Source organism: Varroa destructor, unplaced genomic scaffold (genome assembly GCF_002443255.2).
Source record: "Varroa destructor unplaced genomic scaffold, Vdes_3.0 BEIS01000007.1, whole genome shotgun sequence".
In the NCBI taxonomy this organism is placed as follows: Eukaryota; Metazoa; Arthropoda; class Arachnida; order Mesostigmata; family Varroidae; genus Varroa; species Varroa destructor.
Genome location: NW_019211460.1, coordinates 16,807,424 through 16,826,809, shown reverse-complemented (window position 1 = coordinate 16,826,809; position 19,386 = coordinate 16,807,424). Strand labels below are relative to the sequence as shown.

The 19,386-nt window shown below is 40.2% G+C and overlaps 2 protein-coding genes and 1 long non-coding RNA gene across 10 annotated transcripts in view; 1 reads left to right on the top strand and 2 right to left on the bottom strand.

Moving 5' to 3' along the window:
• Positions 1-261: 261 nt before the first annotated feature.
• The window catches only part of LOC111254271 (uncharacterized), a 32,488-nt gene continuing 13,363 nt past the window's right edge, over positions 262-19,386 (bottom strand). For 6 of the 8 annotated variants that reach the window (XM_086974308.1, XM_086974310.1, XM_022814921.2 and 3 more), the window contains 13 exons: positions 16,075-16,235; positions 15,323-15,705; positions 14,657-15,051; positions 14,151-14,390; positions 13,705-13,919; positions 13,352-13,550; positions 12,860-12,943; positions 12,392-12,574; positions 11,593-11,900; positions 10,993-11,104; positions 10,417-10,591; positions 4,921-5,177; positions 262-4,046 (listed from right to left, as the gene is read on the bottom strand). In XM_086974308.1, coding sequence (XP_086830434.1) covers positions 3,946-4,046; positions 4,921-5,177; positions 10,417-10,591; positions 10,993-11,104; positions 11,593-11,900; positions 12,392-12,574; positions 12,860-12,943; positions 13,352-13,550; positions 13,705-13,919; positions 14,151-14,390; positions 14,657-15,051; positions 15,323-15,705; positions 16,075-16,235 — 2,813 coding nt within the window. In that variant the 3' untranslated portion in view covers positions 262-3,945. Of the gene's footprint in view, positions 4,047-4,920; positions 5,178-10,416; positions 10,592-10,992; positions 11,105-11,592; positions 11,901-12,391; positions 12,575-12,859; positions 12,944-13,351; positions 13,551-13,704; positions 13,920-14,150; positions 14,391-14,656; positions 15,052-15,322; positions 15,706-16,074; positions 16,236-16,937; positions 17,176-18,596; positions 18,971-19,386 lie in introns of those variants that run through there. The other 2 variants (XM_086974313.1, XM_086974312.1) reach the window with 2 other exon arrangements.
• On the bottom strand, positions 5,715-9,311 carry LOC111253738 (ATP-dependent RNA helicase DHX33-like). The gene has a single exon (XM_022813616.2). The coding sequence runs from the start codon at positions 8,284-8,286 to the stop codon at positions 6,214-6,216; it is 2,073 nt and encodes a 690-aa protein (XP_022669351.1). The 5' UTR covers positions 8,287-9,311; the 3' UTR covers positions 5,715-6,213.
• Positions 9,758-18,516, top strand: LOC147754387 (uncharacterized). Its single transcript, XR_015316533.1, has 3 exons — positions 9,758-10,207; positions 14,649-15,974; positions 16,116-18,516. It is a non-coding gene; the product is annotated as an uncharacterized LOC147754387 (long non-coding RNA).

Genomic DNA, 19,386 nt, shown 5'->3' with positions numbered 1-19,386 from the left:
TGCGTTATTCTACCATTGCGTAGAAAAGCGTCCAAGTTTGTCAAACCGAAGAAGGATCGATACGGAATACAGAAAATTCCTGAACGTATTTACGCAACACGTTGCGCATAATATATTGAAATTAAAAAGGTTTTTTAACTTTCATATTGTTATCTGTATTTGTACGGAAATATTTCCGACTCTTTATCCATATTATTATTATTATTGTTATTACACCGAAGACAACAAAAATTGATGTGGTTCAGTTAAAGACAATTGAACTTAATGACTACCGTCATATAACATCTAATATGGAAATTTATTTATACAATATTATCAAGCGTTAAATTTGTACACGTAATACACACAACGTTAGCAATTAATCTTCGCTCTATTTAACAGTTCGCTCACCGCTAAAACACCCGTTATCATCTAGGGACAAGCAATGTACTAAAAGCCTAATAAATAACCAAGCAGGAATGTTGAAGTTTCCGCGATTTGATTTGCATCTGACGTACGAATTCTGCGTCTATGATTTATTCGCTCTGTCATTGCCTTCCTCATCTGTTCCGTTGTCCGTTCCCATAACGGATTGATCTATCTGACTGTTATCGTGGTAGCGTGGCGCCCTACATAAGATCATTTTTCTATATGAGTGTCGGCGAAGTTCATTGGTACCTCACAACAAGATTATTGGCAATATCTTTTCTGCAAAGATTTTATAGAGGCACACGACCACAGCTCTTGGTTTAACTGGCTTAAGCAGCGTTTCCTTGTGGCAGTTTCATTGGGATAGAGGTTTGATAGATTCAACACACAGATAGGGGCCTGGAAGTGGACGGTCAGATACGGCAAAATCTAGAGCCACTAAGCTTTTTATTATTGCCAATATTTTACATTCTGAACCTTAACACAAAAAGTTCCTAAATGAAACGTCCCTAGCTGTTACCACCCGTCACCATCTATTGTCAAGGTGTTACTCAATAATGAAATTCGGCAATATTTGTCTTGCACGAATAAAATCAAATATTTATACGTGTATCTTGCTACTTGAGGAGGATTTTATTAACTACGATAACACATCCAGATTTTCTAAAAGATATCTCGAATACAATGAACAATGAAAAGGCGTTTTTGAGATTGATCTATTATTATTATTATTATTATTATCATTGTTATATTTAATGATTAATTATCGATTTGATTTCCAGATAAATGAACATATCATAGAGATTTCGACAACACTTGCACACCAATCGTATTTCCCGCCAAGCTGGTTAATCAAATTATTTCATAGACCATTTCAAAGATTTCATGAAATTCAAAGATTCTCTAAACCTTTAAAAATTGCATGATGCATTTGACAGCTTTAAACCTAAACGCGCCAACTATACAAAGTTATATATGTATATGGCGTATTAGGTTCCGGAATAAGATGCGATTAATTGCAAAATTGATTACACCGAATGGAAATTTGTCAGGTGAGAGGAACATATGATTCGCGTAAGAATAAAACTGGCATCAGTGTTAGATTAAGGAAAAAAAATACCGCGCTTCTTTTGCTGCATAGAAAACACCACGTTTTCCATTCCCGTCATAATATTATTATGTTATGCATCTTCCGTCATGTTGACGATGTGATGTGAAATGATGTAAATCGTCTCACCAGAAGGTGCCGAGTTTCATTTAATTTTCTAAGTTTTCTAAGAGTTGTTGACTTGTGTCAAGGGAAGACTAAGAAAGTGATTGCTCAGTAAATGAAAACGGTGAAAATCCATTGGTGTAAACTTTAAAGAATATTCAAATCCCAAGAAAACCTACTCAAAATCATGGGGGTAGTTCTGGCGATACTCACCGCGTGCAGCCTCATGTTGTCATGGAGAAGGATGATCTGGCTTTGTTGGTCGGAGGTTTTCTTCTGAATAGACTGATTGACTTGATGCAACTACGACAAATAGAAGGGGCAATCAACTGTGTAATTCTTAAAAGGCAATTTCCAATGAGTTCAGCCCTCATAGTTTCGCTGAACTCAAAGCAGAACTGTTTTTAGATGAAGATCTGGTGATCCTTAAGCCTTAACTCAGGGATCTTAAAACTGCTCACATTCATTTTCAGTTCAGGTTGGTGTACAAACACCATTTTTCCTCACCGGTGACGATTTTATGCACAAATCGATATTGTGGCATGCCGTTCGATACCCAAAGAGATGTTACAATGCAACGCTGAATTTTAATCGCATGGTTAACTCAGAAAATTCGTGAGGCTTCCATGTTTCAAATTTCTGTGTAAAGTCAAGGGACCTGAAGTGCTAACTTCAGTCATATGGCTGCAGCCACACAACACGACAAGGTCTTGTCTTTGCTGGCCGTCTTTCTTTAAAAGTGCCTTCAGACGGCTTTCCACAACCTCAGATGATCGGCTGCAGCAAGGACATCCTCCAGGTTTCGAATCCTATGCTTAACGTCGATACAATACAGAGGACAGCGTTTGGACCTCGATAAAACGCCTAATGCAGAAGGTGTCAAAAATGGAAGGTCCATCTTTAAAGAGTTCCTTTAAAAACTGAAAACTGCACTTAAAACACAATACCATTACAGCGCACTGATGGAGCAGAAAGAGCATTTCAAACGGTATATCAGAAATAAATAAAAAATTAGAAAAAGCGGCTTTTTTTAAAAAAAAAGCACCGTTTCAATTTAATAATATGTCAACCCTCAACCGAGTACAGTCTTTACTACTAGATACTTAGTAACCATAATCGACTATATCTTACACTTCTGTACAGAAAGAAGTTGGCTCTCTAGATTGTACGTTTTAGGACACACGTTTATTCTGGACTCCCTCACGTTACTTCAGAATAATTATTGATGTAACCAACACTCAGATCACAGCCTTCATTGGTTAACTCCATATGACCCGCTATTGTACTATTTAATTTACTGACGGAGTTCCAATGCTATCTGAACTGGGGACATTTATATAGTACTACGATTATATTACATGGGTCTGTGTGTACACCTTTAAGCAAATACATAGCTATGACTGGTTACGGGGACTCTGTTCATTGAGGCATAGGCCCGAATCGCCGTGAGGATGTTTGACCTTATTTCAATTTTTTTTTATATTTTTGTGCGTCGTGGCCACTTCCCCCGGTAAACATTGTTTGTGGCAGAGTTAATCCTGACCATCCTGACCTTTTTCTGTCCATGATATATTTCTTTAGATATAATTTTACTTCAATCCGCTTTTCACAACAGAGACCTTAGCTTGAAGCCACATGATCCTTCTTTTCAAATGGGTGAATCCTCCCTCTCTCTGTCGTCTTCATGGCTACTTATGTAAGTCTAGAGTTTTTCTATTATATATCATATATACAGCTACTACAATGTGGCATCTGTTCTAACTCACGCATAAATTCTGCTTTGGTCATTTGTACAACGAATGGCCCAGTCTACATGGCAGTGTCGGCATCCTACATCTTCCCTTCGAGCTTCGTCTCTTCACATTACTTCTTTGCAGTGATTTGTTGACTAACCATTCGACTAAATACTTTTTTTTTATAGTGCTAGACTAACTACAGTGTTCAAATGGCTCCCCTTGACTGCTAGTTATCTATTATCGAAAATACCATTACACTGACCTGATGTGAGCAGCACCAGACTGTACAAGGCACAGTAACTAAAACTTGATTTGGCAAACATCAGATGAAAACCGATCATTTGTAATTACATATTCGCAGTTAAATGTCATAATTGAATGTTTTCGACATGATAGTTCAATCATAATTCGTACGTGCGTATTTGCAGCGACGGCATGACACGCAGCTCAAAAGTTTTACAGTTTATACTGGAAAATTATAAGCTTAAAAAAAATTATAAGCTGTAAGCTTATTTCAATCTCCTCAAATAATCGTTTGTTCAATGCTAGTCGCAATCGACACTACAGCATACAATGAGATCTTCTAGTTCAGCAAAAGCAAAGGTTCATTGGTTTCAGTTTGTGTTTTGCCCAACGTCGACGGTCTACGACTGCTGTCGCTTGTTGGGAATCTTCTAAACCAGGAGGGTCTGTAAATAAACATAGAAGAAAGGAGATAAAAAAGGTATTCACGTGATAGAATCTTTAGTGAATCATTCGTCATTCCTCATCAGGAAAATACATAGAGTTTATTAAAAAGTATTCAAAAAATTAAATATGCAGAAGCAACGATTGTTAAAATGCTACGTCAATGGTGCAGAAAAACCATATCATTATTGAGGCATTTATGACACGTTTCGCCTATGTAGTCTTTAATTTCGTCTAATATTTCAAGGTGTAGTTGCGGTTGAAGCTTCATGCCATTACAGTTTACACATTAGTATAGATTTTCATTTTAACCTTAAATACAAAACGGCTTTATTCTTAGGCGTTCAACACATGATGCCCTAATTGCTTGCACGGCGCAATACTATTTCTAGAAATAACTTGACCGCAAAATCGGCTATTCATTGAAATGTACAACAATTAAGACCAATTTTTAGTATACTTGATACATTAATAAATGGAATAATACTTAGCCGCCTTGGCAAACAAAGATTATACATAAGTGAGTTCGGTCAAAGTTGAATCGTAACAAAGAACTGCAAATTACTTCAGTTAATAATTTTAGTGCTGAGCTCAATGCTTAACTCAATAAAATGTCTAGCAATACATCAGTGTAAAATATAGACATATAATTTTGAATATTTTTTTTTGCAACACACAGCTGTTATTTGTCTTGTCTCCCATGTTGGCCTCGAGCGTAAGCCTATTATGTCTGACTTCAGCTACAAACGCAAGTTTAGTTTTTTAATCTGTGAACCTACTTTTGCTCTCCATCCATGATAAAAACAGGACATAGTATGCAACACTGTAAATGAAACATGATAGCGAGCACCCAAGGACAGACGACAGTATACGTACCATATGCGATGGGCTGTGCGCTTTTAGTCGGCGCAATGCGATTAGACCTTGAAGAGTGTGACAGCCTGAGTCCCACATTAAGTCCTTCGTGAGCTCCTTCCACAAGTCGAGGCTCTTCCATCAAGAACGCAGCGATGGCAGCGAAGTTATTGAAGACTGGAATGCAGGCTTCCTTCGCCCGACGGCTAAGGCAGGATTCCGTAATAAGGTGTTTTGTCTTTGAAATGTCCGCGTGTAGCTGCGATGCGCCTACATAACTACTTGGCATAAAATGGTAGATTAAAAAAAACACGAAACAGATATTGTTAGTAATTTTCGACGAGCAAGTATTGATGTACTATGCGTTAGATTTGGGTATAGTAGAAAATGATGTGTCATGGTAGTATGATCCATTTCGGCTATCACAATATCAGATAAGTAGCGCTGAGGAGTGAATAAAGACGGAAGGCGATAGCAGGACATTAGAAAGCAGGTGACACGGCAAACTGCCAATATCCATTACTACGATGAACAAGTGTAAACTGTATGGGTTGATATTGACAACCGAACGGAATAAAAGCCAATCTACATAGGCTGACTTGTATTGATTCATATAGTAATGGTATTCTAAACAATGAAACCGATATGAATGAATTCATATTATATTTAGTGGTAGTACACTATCTTGCGCATGTTATGACTAAGCATATTTACTATACTGTTCGCTGGAACAGTACCGGGATGAATCAACCACACTTTACTACTGATATTATTATTGATTCTCTAGTTATTAACAAAAAGAAACACGCACAGACTTGTTAAATTGAAAAATACAAATTTATTATTGTTATTTTGCTAGTTCCTCTATAATCATATAAGTATTTACAGATATACTGAAGTGAATACATCCAAAATAATTGCAGTATCTTTGATACATGACAAAAAAAAGATAATGGCGGGCAAGCCCAGTAAAAAATGCAGATATTGTAGCAGTGTTTTGAAATCATACGTATCTCCCCATGGAACATACATTATATTACACAGATGGATGATAAGTTTAAACTTTTAGCCCTTTTCTTACGTCGACGTTATTAGAAACTGCAGCGAATCGGTTGTAGAGCGCTTCGCTAGGGGGCCATTTCGCCCTTTCCCGTAAACGCCATCATCTGTTCTCATCATATTGCAGTTCTTGCGATCTGTGGGCAGTTTACACGTTATAGAGACTTGTTTCGCCACTCCGACAAATCTCTATGTATTCATCTCATATATGTGGAGGGTATCACATAGATTTTTGATTGTTACAATAGACAAGGTTCATTGATCTACGCTTGACGGAATGACAAATCGCCGGGCGTACTCATTGGGCGCTAGCTCGTTATACCATGTTGGATCAATCGGGGTCACATTTCGTATGTAGCACTTCGTCGTCTTAACAAGCTCAGTAAAGATGACAACTTCGGGATTTTGGCGAAACATACAAGACGATGGATGTATTACGACGTCCCGTTTCGATTCGAGTGCCCGATATTGATTTGCCTTGACGCGGTATGCCACGTTGCGGAACAGACCTGTAACGAGCGCTTTTCGGATGTTGTCATTCGTCGATTTTGACAGTGATAAACTCATTTGACCACAGACGTTGCGCAACTGTTCGCGAATACTCTTTACGTTATTCAACGTCTTCCGGTTGACAGCGTTTGCGTCGCACCACTCCTTATTGCCGCCGACTTGATTGAACTTGGTGTACATGTTCAGATACATAATTAGGTCACCCTCGTTTGTGCCAAACTGCCGTATCGCCGTGCCGTGACCGCCACTACCTCCTGCACCATCATCCTCTCCAGCAGCGGCGCCGGCACCGCCAATGCTCGCGATAGGCGAACCGTCAGCGCTGAGCACCGCAACTATCGTCACCATGGGTTCAACACAAGTTAGCATTTTCGCCCCGAAAATGCACCGACTGTACGTCGGCTCCAAAGGAAAGCGGCGCATCATTGAACCCAATGAGTTAAGGGCGACCTGACCGGATTCTTCCTCAATTTCCGTAGCCCCCAGAAGTTTTAACGTGTGTAGCGCCTGTTTGATAGCTTCATCTGCTGGACTTTCTAGCCAATCAAAGGTACGTATATCGATTCGAAGGGCAAGGATACTCATAATGACAGTGGAGAGAGCGCATCGTCGAATTTCAGCGATGGGAAACGGCCTGAGTGCTGTAAATTCGCCAGTGGTTAGCAGACGATAACATTCGCCATCGCTAACTCGACCTGCTCGACCCGAGCGTTGCCAAGCCTGTGCCTGTGAAATCTTCTCCACGCGGAGCAATTCCATACCTGTGGCGGGATTGTATTGTCGGCATTTCGCTCGGCATGTATCAACTACAAACTTGACCCCCGGGATGGTGATCGATGTTTCGGCAATATTCGTTGCAAATATAATTTTGCGCACGCCCGGTGGCGATGGTGTCAGACAACGTTCCTGAATGGCTTGAGGTAACGCTGAATACAGTGGCATCGCTTTGATGTCTTGACTAAGTTCCTGAGCTACCTCATTTGCACTTCGTACCATCGACTCTATTTCTTCTTGGCCTGTACAGAAAACCAGAATATCACCTGCCTCCTTTTCTTGAACAATTTTGAGTACGGTCATTAGCGCCGCATGTACATAATCATCCTGAACACTTGTTGTGTAATTGATTCCAACTTGATGTTGTCGGCCCTGAAGAGAGATGACGCAGTCAAAGCCTATCTCAAAAAATTTCAAGTATACCTCTGGATTGACGGTGGCCGACATAATAACTATCTTAAGAGGCCGACCCATTCCCTGCCGTTTCTTTTGGAGGTCGCGCAGTAAAGAGCATAGGACATCATTGTTAATAGTGCGTTCGTGGGCTTCGTCTAAAATTACAACCGAGTACTTTGTTAGCTGTGGATCATCCACAATTTCCCTCAGTAGCATACCGTCGGTGACGTATTTGATTCGTGTCGCCGGCGACGACATATCGTCGAATCGTACAGAATAGCCGACCCGGGTACCCAGCTGACACCTCATCATTCTGGCCACATACCGTGCCACGCTGGTAGCCGCTACTCTGCGCGGTTGGGTTATGCAGATCCCTGCGCCGTCTTGATGTTTGCTGCAAAAACCACTCTCGTAAAGGAACTTCGGAATCTCTGTTGTCTTGCCTGATGCCGTCTGCGAGACGATAATAGACGTCGGCCTGGATCTGATGTGCCGTACTATATCCCATTTGCGTTGGATGACGGGCAGAGCTGTCGGCCTCTGATCACTGAGAGCATAATGGGAAGAGTGCCCATTACTCAGTGAGTTCGCAGTCTCAGCAACTGCCATTGCAGCTGTTCCATTGTCCGGTTGCTCTGGAGGTCGCATCCTGGCGCCTGTTGTACAACTCGAATCCACCTAGTTGTAATGTGACAAAGACAAAAGACAGAGCTGTACACTTATACAGCTGCCCATCCAGACGAAGCTAGCTAGTATGTACGTCAAAGGCACACATAACTCCAGTACTGTCAGCTCAAGTCCAGCGCGAAATTTCCATCACACGACAATCGCTACGATGTCTCTCATTTGAAATAACGCACAACTATTTCCCACTGTGACAATGTGCGCTACTACGACTGCTATGCCAGACTCAAGCAACCAATAGAGAACGACTATCAGAAGCCAAATATTCACCAGCGTTAGAAACAACGTTTTCGAACGCACATATGATGTATGCGGCAAAATTGTTTTGAATGGATGGATGCATTCTTGTCGTCATTTGATCTTTCGTGCAGCCAATGTGTGGACTCACAAGCCGGGCGGCTCTACACGACGCGGGAAATGTCGATTAAACTTTACGCGTTAACTGAGCCTGTCTCCGTTTCAGGCGAGTTGACCTTGTAATAGACGATTTCTACATATCTATTGTAAAAGCAGCGTAAAAATGTAACCTTCAAGCTAGCTAACATTTTGGAGCCATTGAATTGACATTGGACGTCTGTGTTATTTACATACTAAACATACATAAGTCAATCAAGTACTTTCTCAAGATATAAGTGGCACATACGCAGAATCGGAGACCTATACGACGGCAAGTAGGATCGCTAGTGCGACGCGCATTGTAAGCAACATGAAAAAAAGGTAAAATATCATAAATAAGTATACCTATCGTTGATCTAATATCAAAGGTATATTCAATAAAACATAATTGAACCAGTGAAACAAGGCTGACATTGTGCGGCTATAGTACGACCTAGTTTGCTCACTCGCTGAATCATTTTTCTCATAATTTTAACATATGTCTTTGGCTTTAGCTCGATCACATCAATGTAGCATTTTGGCAATTGATATCATTTTGTGGAGATTGATATACAATGAAAAAACGAAAACAAGGTTTGTCTCAGCTATTACAATAAAATGTTCTTCTACATTCATTAGTACTTAAAAGTTGTAATTTTTTAGTCAAATGGCTGAAATATAATTATATTTAGTTCTATCCAAGGAAATTGGCAGGTAGAAAAAGTTATAAATCATTTTATGTTAAAAAAGGTTTTGTATTTACGAATACTACATATAGACCAAGCGTATAATAATAATTATTATTCTCATAAAATGCGACTACCAATTTAACATCAGCCACGAGGACGGCTAAACGCATGTTAAAAACAAGGAAAGCGTTTATGAATAGTTATCAAAAAAATAACGCCACAAAAAAGTGGATATGTGCTCCACTGAGAACCCGTCGTCATCAGCGGAGCCAAACCGATGCGGTTTTCAGCGACTGACGATAGTTAAAGCTGGATTATAATGACATTTTTACCTAGTGCTAGTGACGCTAATAGATGGAAGTCATACTTTGACGTGACGTTTCCTTATAGCGTTCTTGTCATTGATTCGAAGTACAGTGAAATGGAAAAATATTTTGCCGTGAAATTATTATTGTTACTACTATTATTAAATATCCTGAATGAGCTTAAAGGTGGGAAGCTGATTTCAATTTTAGCTCACCTTCAACGCCTTGAAACATGAACCCAAGTTTACGCGACTGCAAAAACGCAGGTTTGTTGAGAGACCAACGATCATAGGTTACCACAAAAAACTCTGATAAGAGTTCGACCGAAGCATTGTTTCGCAAATCGCGCCTATTTTTTACTTGGCGTGCAGACGCTGTGCATTGTTTTTGTCAAGCTTGACAATAAACAGAACGTACCGATATATGTAACTCTATAACATTACCACCTAGAAATATAAGGTCAATATGTGACTTCTAGGCTCGATTACCGTGCCTCGCCTGGTCAAATGTGGCTGAGTGAGTGGCATAATAACTAGAAGCTTGTTTTCCAGCGACGCCTTTTTATAAACGTACAGTGTAGACTTGTCGTCCAGAGCTAAAATTTATTAGTTTATTTTCCCATATGCTCAGAAGATTACGTCTCGTTTTCGTTGTACAGGAAGCTGATTGATTTCGTCACCATCTTTGAGTGTTTTATACCGGCTTTTGCCAAATTCGAAACCAACCTGAACATGAGCATCTTGTTCTGAATAGCGTTCTTCCAGGCATCTACAAGACTCGTCGAGCAGAATTTCATGACCTCTTCTTGTACCAGTTCGCTGTAGTTTTCAACTGCCTTCATTGTTGGTACGACAAGGTACTGAAGTAATGGAGTCATATAGTCGATCTCGTGACCCGCCTCTGTCGATAGCATCACCGTATTCGGCAATAATTCAAATTGTTAGATTCGTTTGGCTGCGTTCACAATAGCACCTGCTGTGTAACTGCACTTAATTTGATTAGTAGGAAAGAGTTATTTAACTGCTCGCATTGAGGAACTTGAATAGCTGTTTTCGATCGAGGGCATTTACACGAACATTATTTGGTAGATAGCAATAAACTTATATTCGATGTTATGCAATACAGAAACCATTCTGGTTCTGCCTGCGTTGCAGAAATTAAATATCGTTTCGGCGGTTGGTAAGGTGAAGTTGAATCATAAAATAACCCAATATCAAGCTCGGTGTCAGATAAGGAAATGATGATGCAACTAAGACTCATATATTTTCTAAATAATCTATTACCAGACTCAATTTACCAACCTATTTTTTTGCGACGAAAATACTTGTTAGGCGGAAGATTTGTGGCAAAGTATTCGGCGCACATCATTTTGCAGTTGGCCTCGTACTGCCGGAGCTGAATCTGTTCCAAGCTCTGAAAGAGAAACATAAATGCATGCACGTTCCAAAAAAAAGCCCTCAAATCTCTTCATAAGCCCTCACATAGCATAAGACGACAAGTGCGAAATCAAGACACTCGATTAGCATGCCGGCTTCTACCAATAAACATTGTGGACTCATATTCTTAGAATTATGCAGCCGAAATATAGTAGAGTATTCGTTCTCTGTGCTAGGCGGCCTCCTCTGGTCTCCTGAAACTAACTGACTTCAACCATTGGAAACGCCTATGAAAGTTTAGAAGCAGTACCAAATTAAAGTAAACTAAAGATTGTTAAGACTACAGCTAAATCCAAAAATATACGTGCTGCAATATTAACCACAGTGTCAATGGTACAAGGCCACATGTGATTCGGAATGTTAGGCCGTTACTCGAAACGGTTGAAATTTAGCAAAAAAGCTGTTTTAGTACTATAGAACGATGGCAATCGACACTGGATGGCCTGAATTAAGACACTTAATTACCATAAAAAAGGTGACCGTTTGCTGATATCTCCTGTCAACATCCTTGACAAAAACCCAATTTGCGAAATGCGACGGCGGCAATCTCCTGGAGAGGAAACTTTCCTTGCGGAGAGCTGTATTTAGCGTAACTGCCGTGGATGCTGCAGACGCCTGACTCATGTTGCAGCGCACAAGCAGATACCGCATTCGGGCAAGATCTGAACAGCCCATTACCAGGTATTGGTATGGATCCCATGAAGATGAAAACATCTGCCGATCCTCCAACCACTGGATGGCCAGTTGCAGCGTGTCCGTGACAGATTGCCGTACTTGACGTTCGAATGACAGAGATACATAAATAATATCGGCATGGAATTGAGAGTGCTTTTACTTTGGTGAGAGGTATAAAGCAAGTAAGGAGAAGAAACAAAAACGATCAGTATTGTTCCGCATTTTATCGTGCATTGATTTTCGTGGAAATACCTATGAAGGTTATTTGTCTCGGCTTTGTCCTATTGAAAATCGTCTTTTCAATTTTATTTTAGTCAGGGTTTGGGAAAAAATTAGATCGTAGGCAGTTTACCTTAATCACGCATGTTAAACCCACTGTAATAATATCAAGCCATTCAAGTAGATGTATGGTCTCTATTATACGGATAAATCATTTGATTTTGAATTTCTATATAATAAAATTAAAACATATTCGCCTAATGCATCAGTCAAGTAACACTGGAACAGAGGAATAAAAAAGCGTTTTGCGTATATGAAAATTAGAGAAAACAATGCATAAGTTTGATACAGGAGAGGTGAACATACGCACCAATAACCTGGTGCACGACGTTATGTGAACGGGCGTTGTCCTGTGGACAAGAGACCAGGTAACCGAGAAGGGGTTCAAGTGCCCTAAATAGATGCCTTCCCGCATCTGTTCCGACTCGACCTCCTGCAATCGGCACGAACTTGCTGCGACGAAGCGCATAGGAAATTGTTGCCAGGCTCATGTCTACATAAGATATTAGAAAAAAAAAAAATGAATACTCAGATTTAGTTCTAGAGTTGTTATTGCGGTTTTCGTATATTACAAAGTGAGACACTATTATATTGTTACTCAAGACTATTTCGAAAATGACGTCAACAATGTTGATCGATGGAAAATTTGGACTATTTTAGATATAATGAGGATAAAATATGATAGCTATGTTTTCTACATTACGTAATAATTTTCAGTAAAGTGAAATTTATTTTAGACGGTATTTTTGTATTACTTCAGCAGAAGAAATAGTAAAACCTTTTCTCCAGCAACTTGTCGCCACCAAGAAGTAAATCTCCTGGTAAATTTTCATAATGGCATTGAGTGCGTCCTCATCGAGATCTGAAAAATTATGAATTTGGTTATTCTCTCCTAAATTACCCGTATTTATGCCTGATCAACCTCAAGAACAGTGACTGCATAAAGATCAACATGGTTTACCTGAGTTGTTTCCCTTTTTGCTTTCTGTATATTGAATACTCTGCAACAATAAAACCAAGATCTTGTCAAGACTTTGCTTTATAACATACAAGATGTATGCATAGGACTGTCAAAAAAAAAACAACGCAAATACGCGTCACAATCGAATTCAAATAAGCAATTCTTAGAACCTGACAGGGTCGGTAGTCGATATGTGGGCCTATTATAATCACGACTAATAAGAGGCAACTTGTTAACTTCTCAACCTTTTGTAACTAGAGGACTATCTTTAGCACTGCTAATTCGAAAATTAATAATGCAGGTACGTACCCGGCGCATGTATATCCTTAGCGTAATCTACAAGCGATAGAACTACCGTCTTAACGTGTACATCCACGCCAAGCAGGCTAAATAGGGGATTAGTCCCACTAGCTATGTTTGCCGGACTCGCAATAGGAACCACAACACTTTCGAGTGCACGAACCGCAAACGACGACCAATACGCTTCCCAAAAGACTGTAGCTATCGTCTACAACGTAGTAGAAGAAACGTGTCAATAAAACTGAATTTGCCTAAACATATTTGGCTTAACCGAGATAGCATAATATTGGTATATTTATGTACATATAGCGTTTTGATGTTATCAAAAGTTATAAAAATCGTCTATTTATATTTCTTCTCACCTGCATTATACTAGTATACATAGCATGCTCTGCTGTCGGTTTAAACCAGCGTTGTCTTTTACCAGTACCCTGTCCGTGGCGGGCGTGGGTTCCTGGTTCGGCTTCATGTACCGACATTGCCGTTGCTACAAAGTTGCTCCGAATTAGAAGGCTTTGGGCACTGCCAACTGCTGAGTCGACAGCCGCGCACAAAGATGGAGTGCCATTTTTGTTTTCTTCGATCAGAAAAACAGCGAATAAGTTGATTACAGTAAACAGCACAGGGAGATCGTAGCCAGGCATTGTTTCTCAGGATGAATCTAATCAACGAACGGTCTCCGGATCGAATTTTGCGTTTTGTACAGACAATACAAACTCTTTATGTCGAGGATACGGATATTTAAACGGAGCTAATTCGTAACAAATTTTTATGGGTCTTTTTTTCGAACAGTTTATACAATGCTCACTTTTTCCGGTTGCTGGCACATTGGTGATGCTCCCATTATTGTTAGAAGGGCCAACGTCAGCGCTGTAGATTTTTAATGCGCCATTGTTCGTGCCGTTCGAATAATCCGAAAAATAGTCAGACGTTTCTCCGGCTAAGGCTTCCCGGTCTTTTCGTAATGGTTCGGGCCGGTCCGCGCTTCCAGTGTCACCAGGAATCCACTCAAATTCAAGGTTCTCCCGAAGAGACACTTTGTTGCCACCTCCGTGCAATATCGTGTAACAGGATAGATGCTCAAACATTTAGCATGAACATTACTAAACGAAATAGATCTTAGGGAAATTATATCCAGCAGATGTAAACTTGATCACAAAGGGATATATTGTAACAGAAATGTGTGCAATTTTTTTTATTTAATCTCACCTGTTAGTAGAAATATAGAAAGAAAAACAACACAGTGTAAAAAAAAAACAAAGATTAACGCTTCTTTTTTCTTGATTCGAAAAACGGTTTTGAACAGGCACTTACTGTCGTCTTTTCCCGCTACGGCTTCAACCCGTGTACGAGCCGTACGACAGACACCCGCCATTGCGCGCACCGCCGCAAGTCTTCCCTGCTCACGACCAAGACGCTCCATCACATCAGCAACTTTTAATGGCTTTACCGAGTGGGTTTGTACCCCGCTGAACTCGAGGATCTTGTTGAAGATTTGGCACTGCGCGAACATTGCTTGAAGGAGATCTTGATCAATGTCCGAAGGGTCAAGGCGCGCGAGCAAGCGGAGCTTTGAATGGAGCGCGGCGGAGACAAATGTGAATGCCACCTCAGAGCTTTGATTCAGTTGGCGATGCGTTGACAGGAGCAGCGGATCGACAGACGATGGGATCATTGTGTGAAATGACTCCACCATCTGACGGATGTAGCTATAATAACGCCACAAAGACAATGACTTAATATCATCATCTAATAAGTTAATTAGCGTACCTCTATTAACGCAGTTAATCAATGTATGTATACAGGGATCCATAGGTTGATGCGTTGCCCAAGTATACATTTGTATACATTTATAGAAATTACCGAAAATATTTTAAGGTAACGTGCATACATGTGTACATGTGTATCCATACCACGTAAACAGTAACGTTTCTGATTGTGTTTATTTTCAACGTAAAAAAATCACCATCAGTTACTCACCGTCGAAGCCAATGCGAAGCAATCGACACTTCGTTGAGAAGTTCCAGAATTCTAGGTAACCTTGCGCTTTCCTCTAAAAGTGTCTTTTCTTGACGTCTGCTCTTTTTTGAGTCTTCTTCGTTTTGATCTTCACTATGCTCTCCATCAGCCATGACAAGCCGGCGAACCTCATCAACCGACACAGACTTTGGTCCGCTATCCATAAGACGCTTCATTTCAGCGTGTTGCTCGACGACTAGTCGACGAATGTGATCGAGTAATTTTGCGGAGATTTCCAATCTGGTCAAGGCCTCCCGTTTAATAATTAGCACGCACCGATCGTGCATTAGTGCACGCAGTGAGTACTGGAGACGATTAAGTAATTGCAATTTTTTCTCGTTTAACTGCATCAATCGACGTGATAGAAAAAAAATAAGGTATGTTTGTGATTTGCATAACAAAGTACACCGATCATCGGACGAAAGGAGCAGTATAGAAACATGAATAGAAAATGTTGGAATAAATAAATCAGAAGATGAACTGCCCGCAAGCGTCATTGAAGAGCCGTTTGGAGACCGGTGCAGACGGCAACAGATAGATCCTAAAGGCACCTTCGGTTAGCCAAGACGTTTTTGAAATCACGAGAAGTGGACCGCAATTATAATCTTATCTGGTATGCGTTTTCATACTTACTGGTGAGGATAATTATTAGAACGTTGTGCATAAATATAATTTAGAAGCTGTATTTCGATCATAGACATTCAAATACTCACGTTACTAATATACTCCTGTGGAATTGGTGTTGATCTAGCAGATGACCCGGATAGGTTGTCTGATTGGCTTGCTTGGTTATTGTCTTGAAACCTTCGTTGAAGGAGGATATTCAGCGTTTCCATCATTTCGGCACTGCGCAGCATCGTGCGCTTTTCGTTTTCTACAACAACAAAAGGTAAGGCTGGCTACGCTGTTCAAAAGGAAATGTGCCAAAAGATGCCTATTATTACCGTTGCCTATGATAACTGAACGGAAATCCTATTGGCTTTCTTATATAAAGTGCGAGAATATATGGAGAGAGTGAAAAGCTTTCCTTATTCATTGATCGAAACGAAACTTGCCTAACATTAACCAATACCTCATTATATACGTACGTAGATTTCATAGATTGTTGCGTATGAGGCTCATTGAGTGATGTTGGTGTCAAAAACACGCAGAGTAATTTCACTTATAAGGACAACTCACACATTTGGAACTAATTTTACTTTAATACTATGTAACCTTAGTGACAAAAAGGATGGGCTTGAAATCTCTACTTTTACCATCTGTCCGCTTCCCTCACCTGGCCCTAATACTTGTTCATCTACTCCACCTAATGTATTATTATGTATTTCATGGTAAACCTAACCTAATTCAAAGAAAATCGAAGAACAGATCGGTAACGATGGTGCATTTCTACCAGGAAACTGAAACTTATCGCTTTTCTAGGAAAATACTTTCCGTCACGTATTTACACATTGTACTACGCAAATAGGTACAAAAGAATAACAAAGAAACGATTCAAAATTTATACAGCATCCTAATATTCGTTCAAGGAATGAGTTGCTTGTCGTCAGCTGGTTCAATTGGTTGCACTTTTCACCTTTAGCCATGGGAGTCCGTTCTGACTTCACTTTCGCTTCAGACTCTTTATTCTTATGGTCGTCTCTCCACTCCACATGACGCTGACCGGTACCGCCCCCTGTTTTCTTCTCTTTTTCCTTTTTTACAATACATTTTTTAACAGAGTTATCGCTGACCTGAGTAACCGACGCACGTCGACGCTGATTCGTTTCCAGCTTTATTGCCAAGGACGTACATGTTTTCATGCGTCCAACCATTGAATCTTCTTAATTTAGCGTCTTCCTCCAAAGGATACCTTTCAAAAACATATCAGAGCCGCGAAAAAACGACGATTTTCTCCGCAAGCGACTAACGGTCAATTACAGTTTCAAATAGATACAGTAGGTTCCTTTCAGCGCGACCTGCATTCTCCACTGAACCACACGTCAACGTAAGCGTGTTCAATAAAGGAAATGAAAAAGCCAAAGATTCGCATAATTTCAAATTGTTCACTCTCGCTGTTGTTGCACTAGCATATCTTTGCGTGCATTGTGTTTTTTGAATTCTTCTGGACATAAACTTTACAGAGCGAAAATTCACCTAGACCTTGAGTTTCCCAACTGCCTACAGAACCAAACAAGAAACACAGGTGCATTACGAGGTCCCGTCGTCGTCGATTCGGCAGCTTTCGAACGTCACCAACGATATGGGGATCGATATGACCTTGAACGGCGGCTCATACGCCGCTCAGTTTCTCACCAAATCACGTTGAACTCTTGTCCTATCCAGTGCAAACTTTACGATAAAACTGCAGAAGAATGCACAGTCTGGCATGTCTAGATAATCACTTTACTATGGTAATAAATTTCGTTAATGGTCTAAAAGTAAAAATTCGGCTGGCAGAATATAAGATACTGTGTTAATTTGAAGGAAAGTCGTTGTTCCTTGATTCGTAAGCAGCGGCAAGTTACGATGTCGGGGGAAAGATGAGTGTACGTTAAGCTGACGGTGCACTCCTGAGAACAAACTTCAACTTTGGCTTACGGATTTGCAAGGTAACGAAGAATCTATGAGACTTAGGGGCCAGTACCTGCCATGACAGGTGCGCGCAACAATTCAAGATTAGCTAAATGGCGGGTGAAGGGAATTCCATCCTCGCCTCTTGAGAACGTGCTTTGAAAATATGCGAGGACATGCACCTCAAACAAGACGCAAAGCAGACGGTCTTACGATTTGTTATATGGCAACTTTTATAACCAATGAAGACCGCATTCATGATGATTACCTAGCTTTGCTAAACATTGAAAAGTGATTTTAAAAACAGGCATTCAGAGAGATCAAGAGAGTAAATACAATAATCAAGTGGTATAACTATGGCGTGTCAACGTATGAGTAATTATTTGTCCTACAATTTATCTATCACCATCGATGAATAATAAAGTCGTCGATCAAATAATAGCTAGACTATACAACTGACGAAGATATATAAACCTTTTCAACAATTGCAGTGGAGTCCTACAAATATCTATATAGTGCTACGATTTTATCTGAATTTTCCACTCCAATAATATACACTAGATCAATTATTAAAAATAAATAGATATCGTTAGTATCAATGATCTAAGAGTATTATTCTTCTGATATGTCCTTTAAACCTTCATAGACTACTGAGTTAGACAAACTAAAACAACTGAATTACCTGAAAAGTGCAAGAACAATCTCTGGGAGAAGTAACAAAATGAATAGACATTTTCATTCATCGCCGCACTGCTATCCAAGGGTAAATTTCTTGTCTTTGGGCTGAGCATGAAACCTTCCACCACGGTGTCACATAGTTACGGGCACGTAGTGTTTCGTCCCTTCACCTCCTCCGTTATTGTTGCTCAAATCTCCAAATTCAGCAGTACATCGCAGATTTCTATCGGGCTATTGCTAGCGCTCGAGCTGGTGTGGTCCACAAACAAATACCTTGCTTCGATCGTATCACATAAAGGCAGTCGATAACAAAATAGCTAATTAACTAGGCATTAGCCAGACCCCGAAAGCTTCTATCTTTTTCAAGGTGTCGGCAAATTCCGTATCATCCTTACGTCATGCAGGATGCGACCGAATCCGGCAGGCGTATGACAGTTAATCGCTCAGCTGCAATGCGATTTTCAAATTATAATAGCAAGAAAAGCAATAAAGCACCTCAATGAAGGGCTTCGTGATATCTCGACTGATGTTTCGTTTCTGGTTTCAACGAAAGAGTTGAGAACTTGATTCAATACGACAATGAAAACAAACGGTACAGTAGGAAATAGTATGGGAGAAAAGGTAGTTATAAGACTTATCTTCATCGAATTTGGGTCGAGAGACAAACGCAAAGACACTCCAAAGGGTCGTCGCCCATTTTAAATTGAATATTTTGAGATAGCAAAGTAGCTGTTGAGGCACAAGTTACGATGAGAACAATAATTGAATAAGAGGTAGCAGGTCAAGTGGCTCCA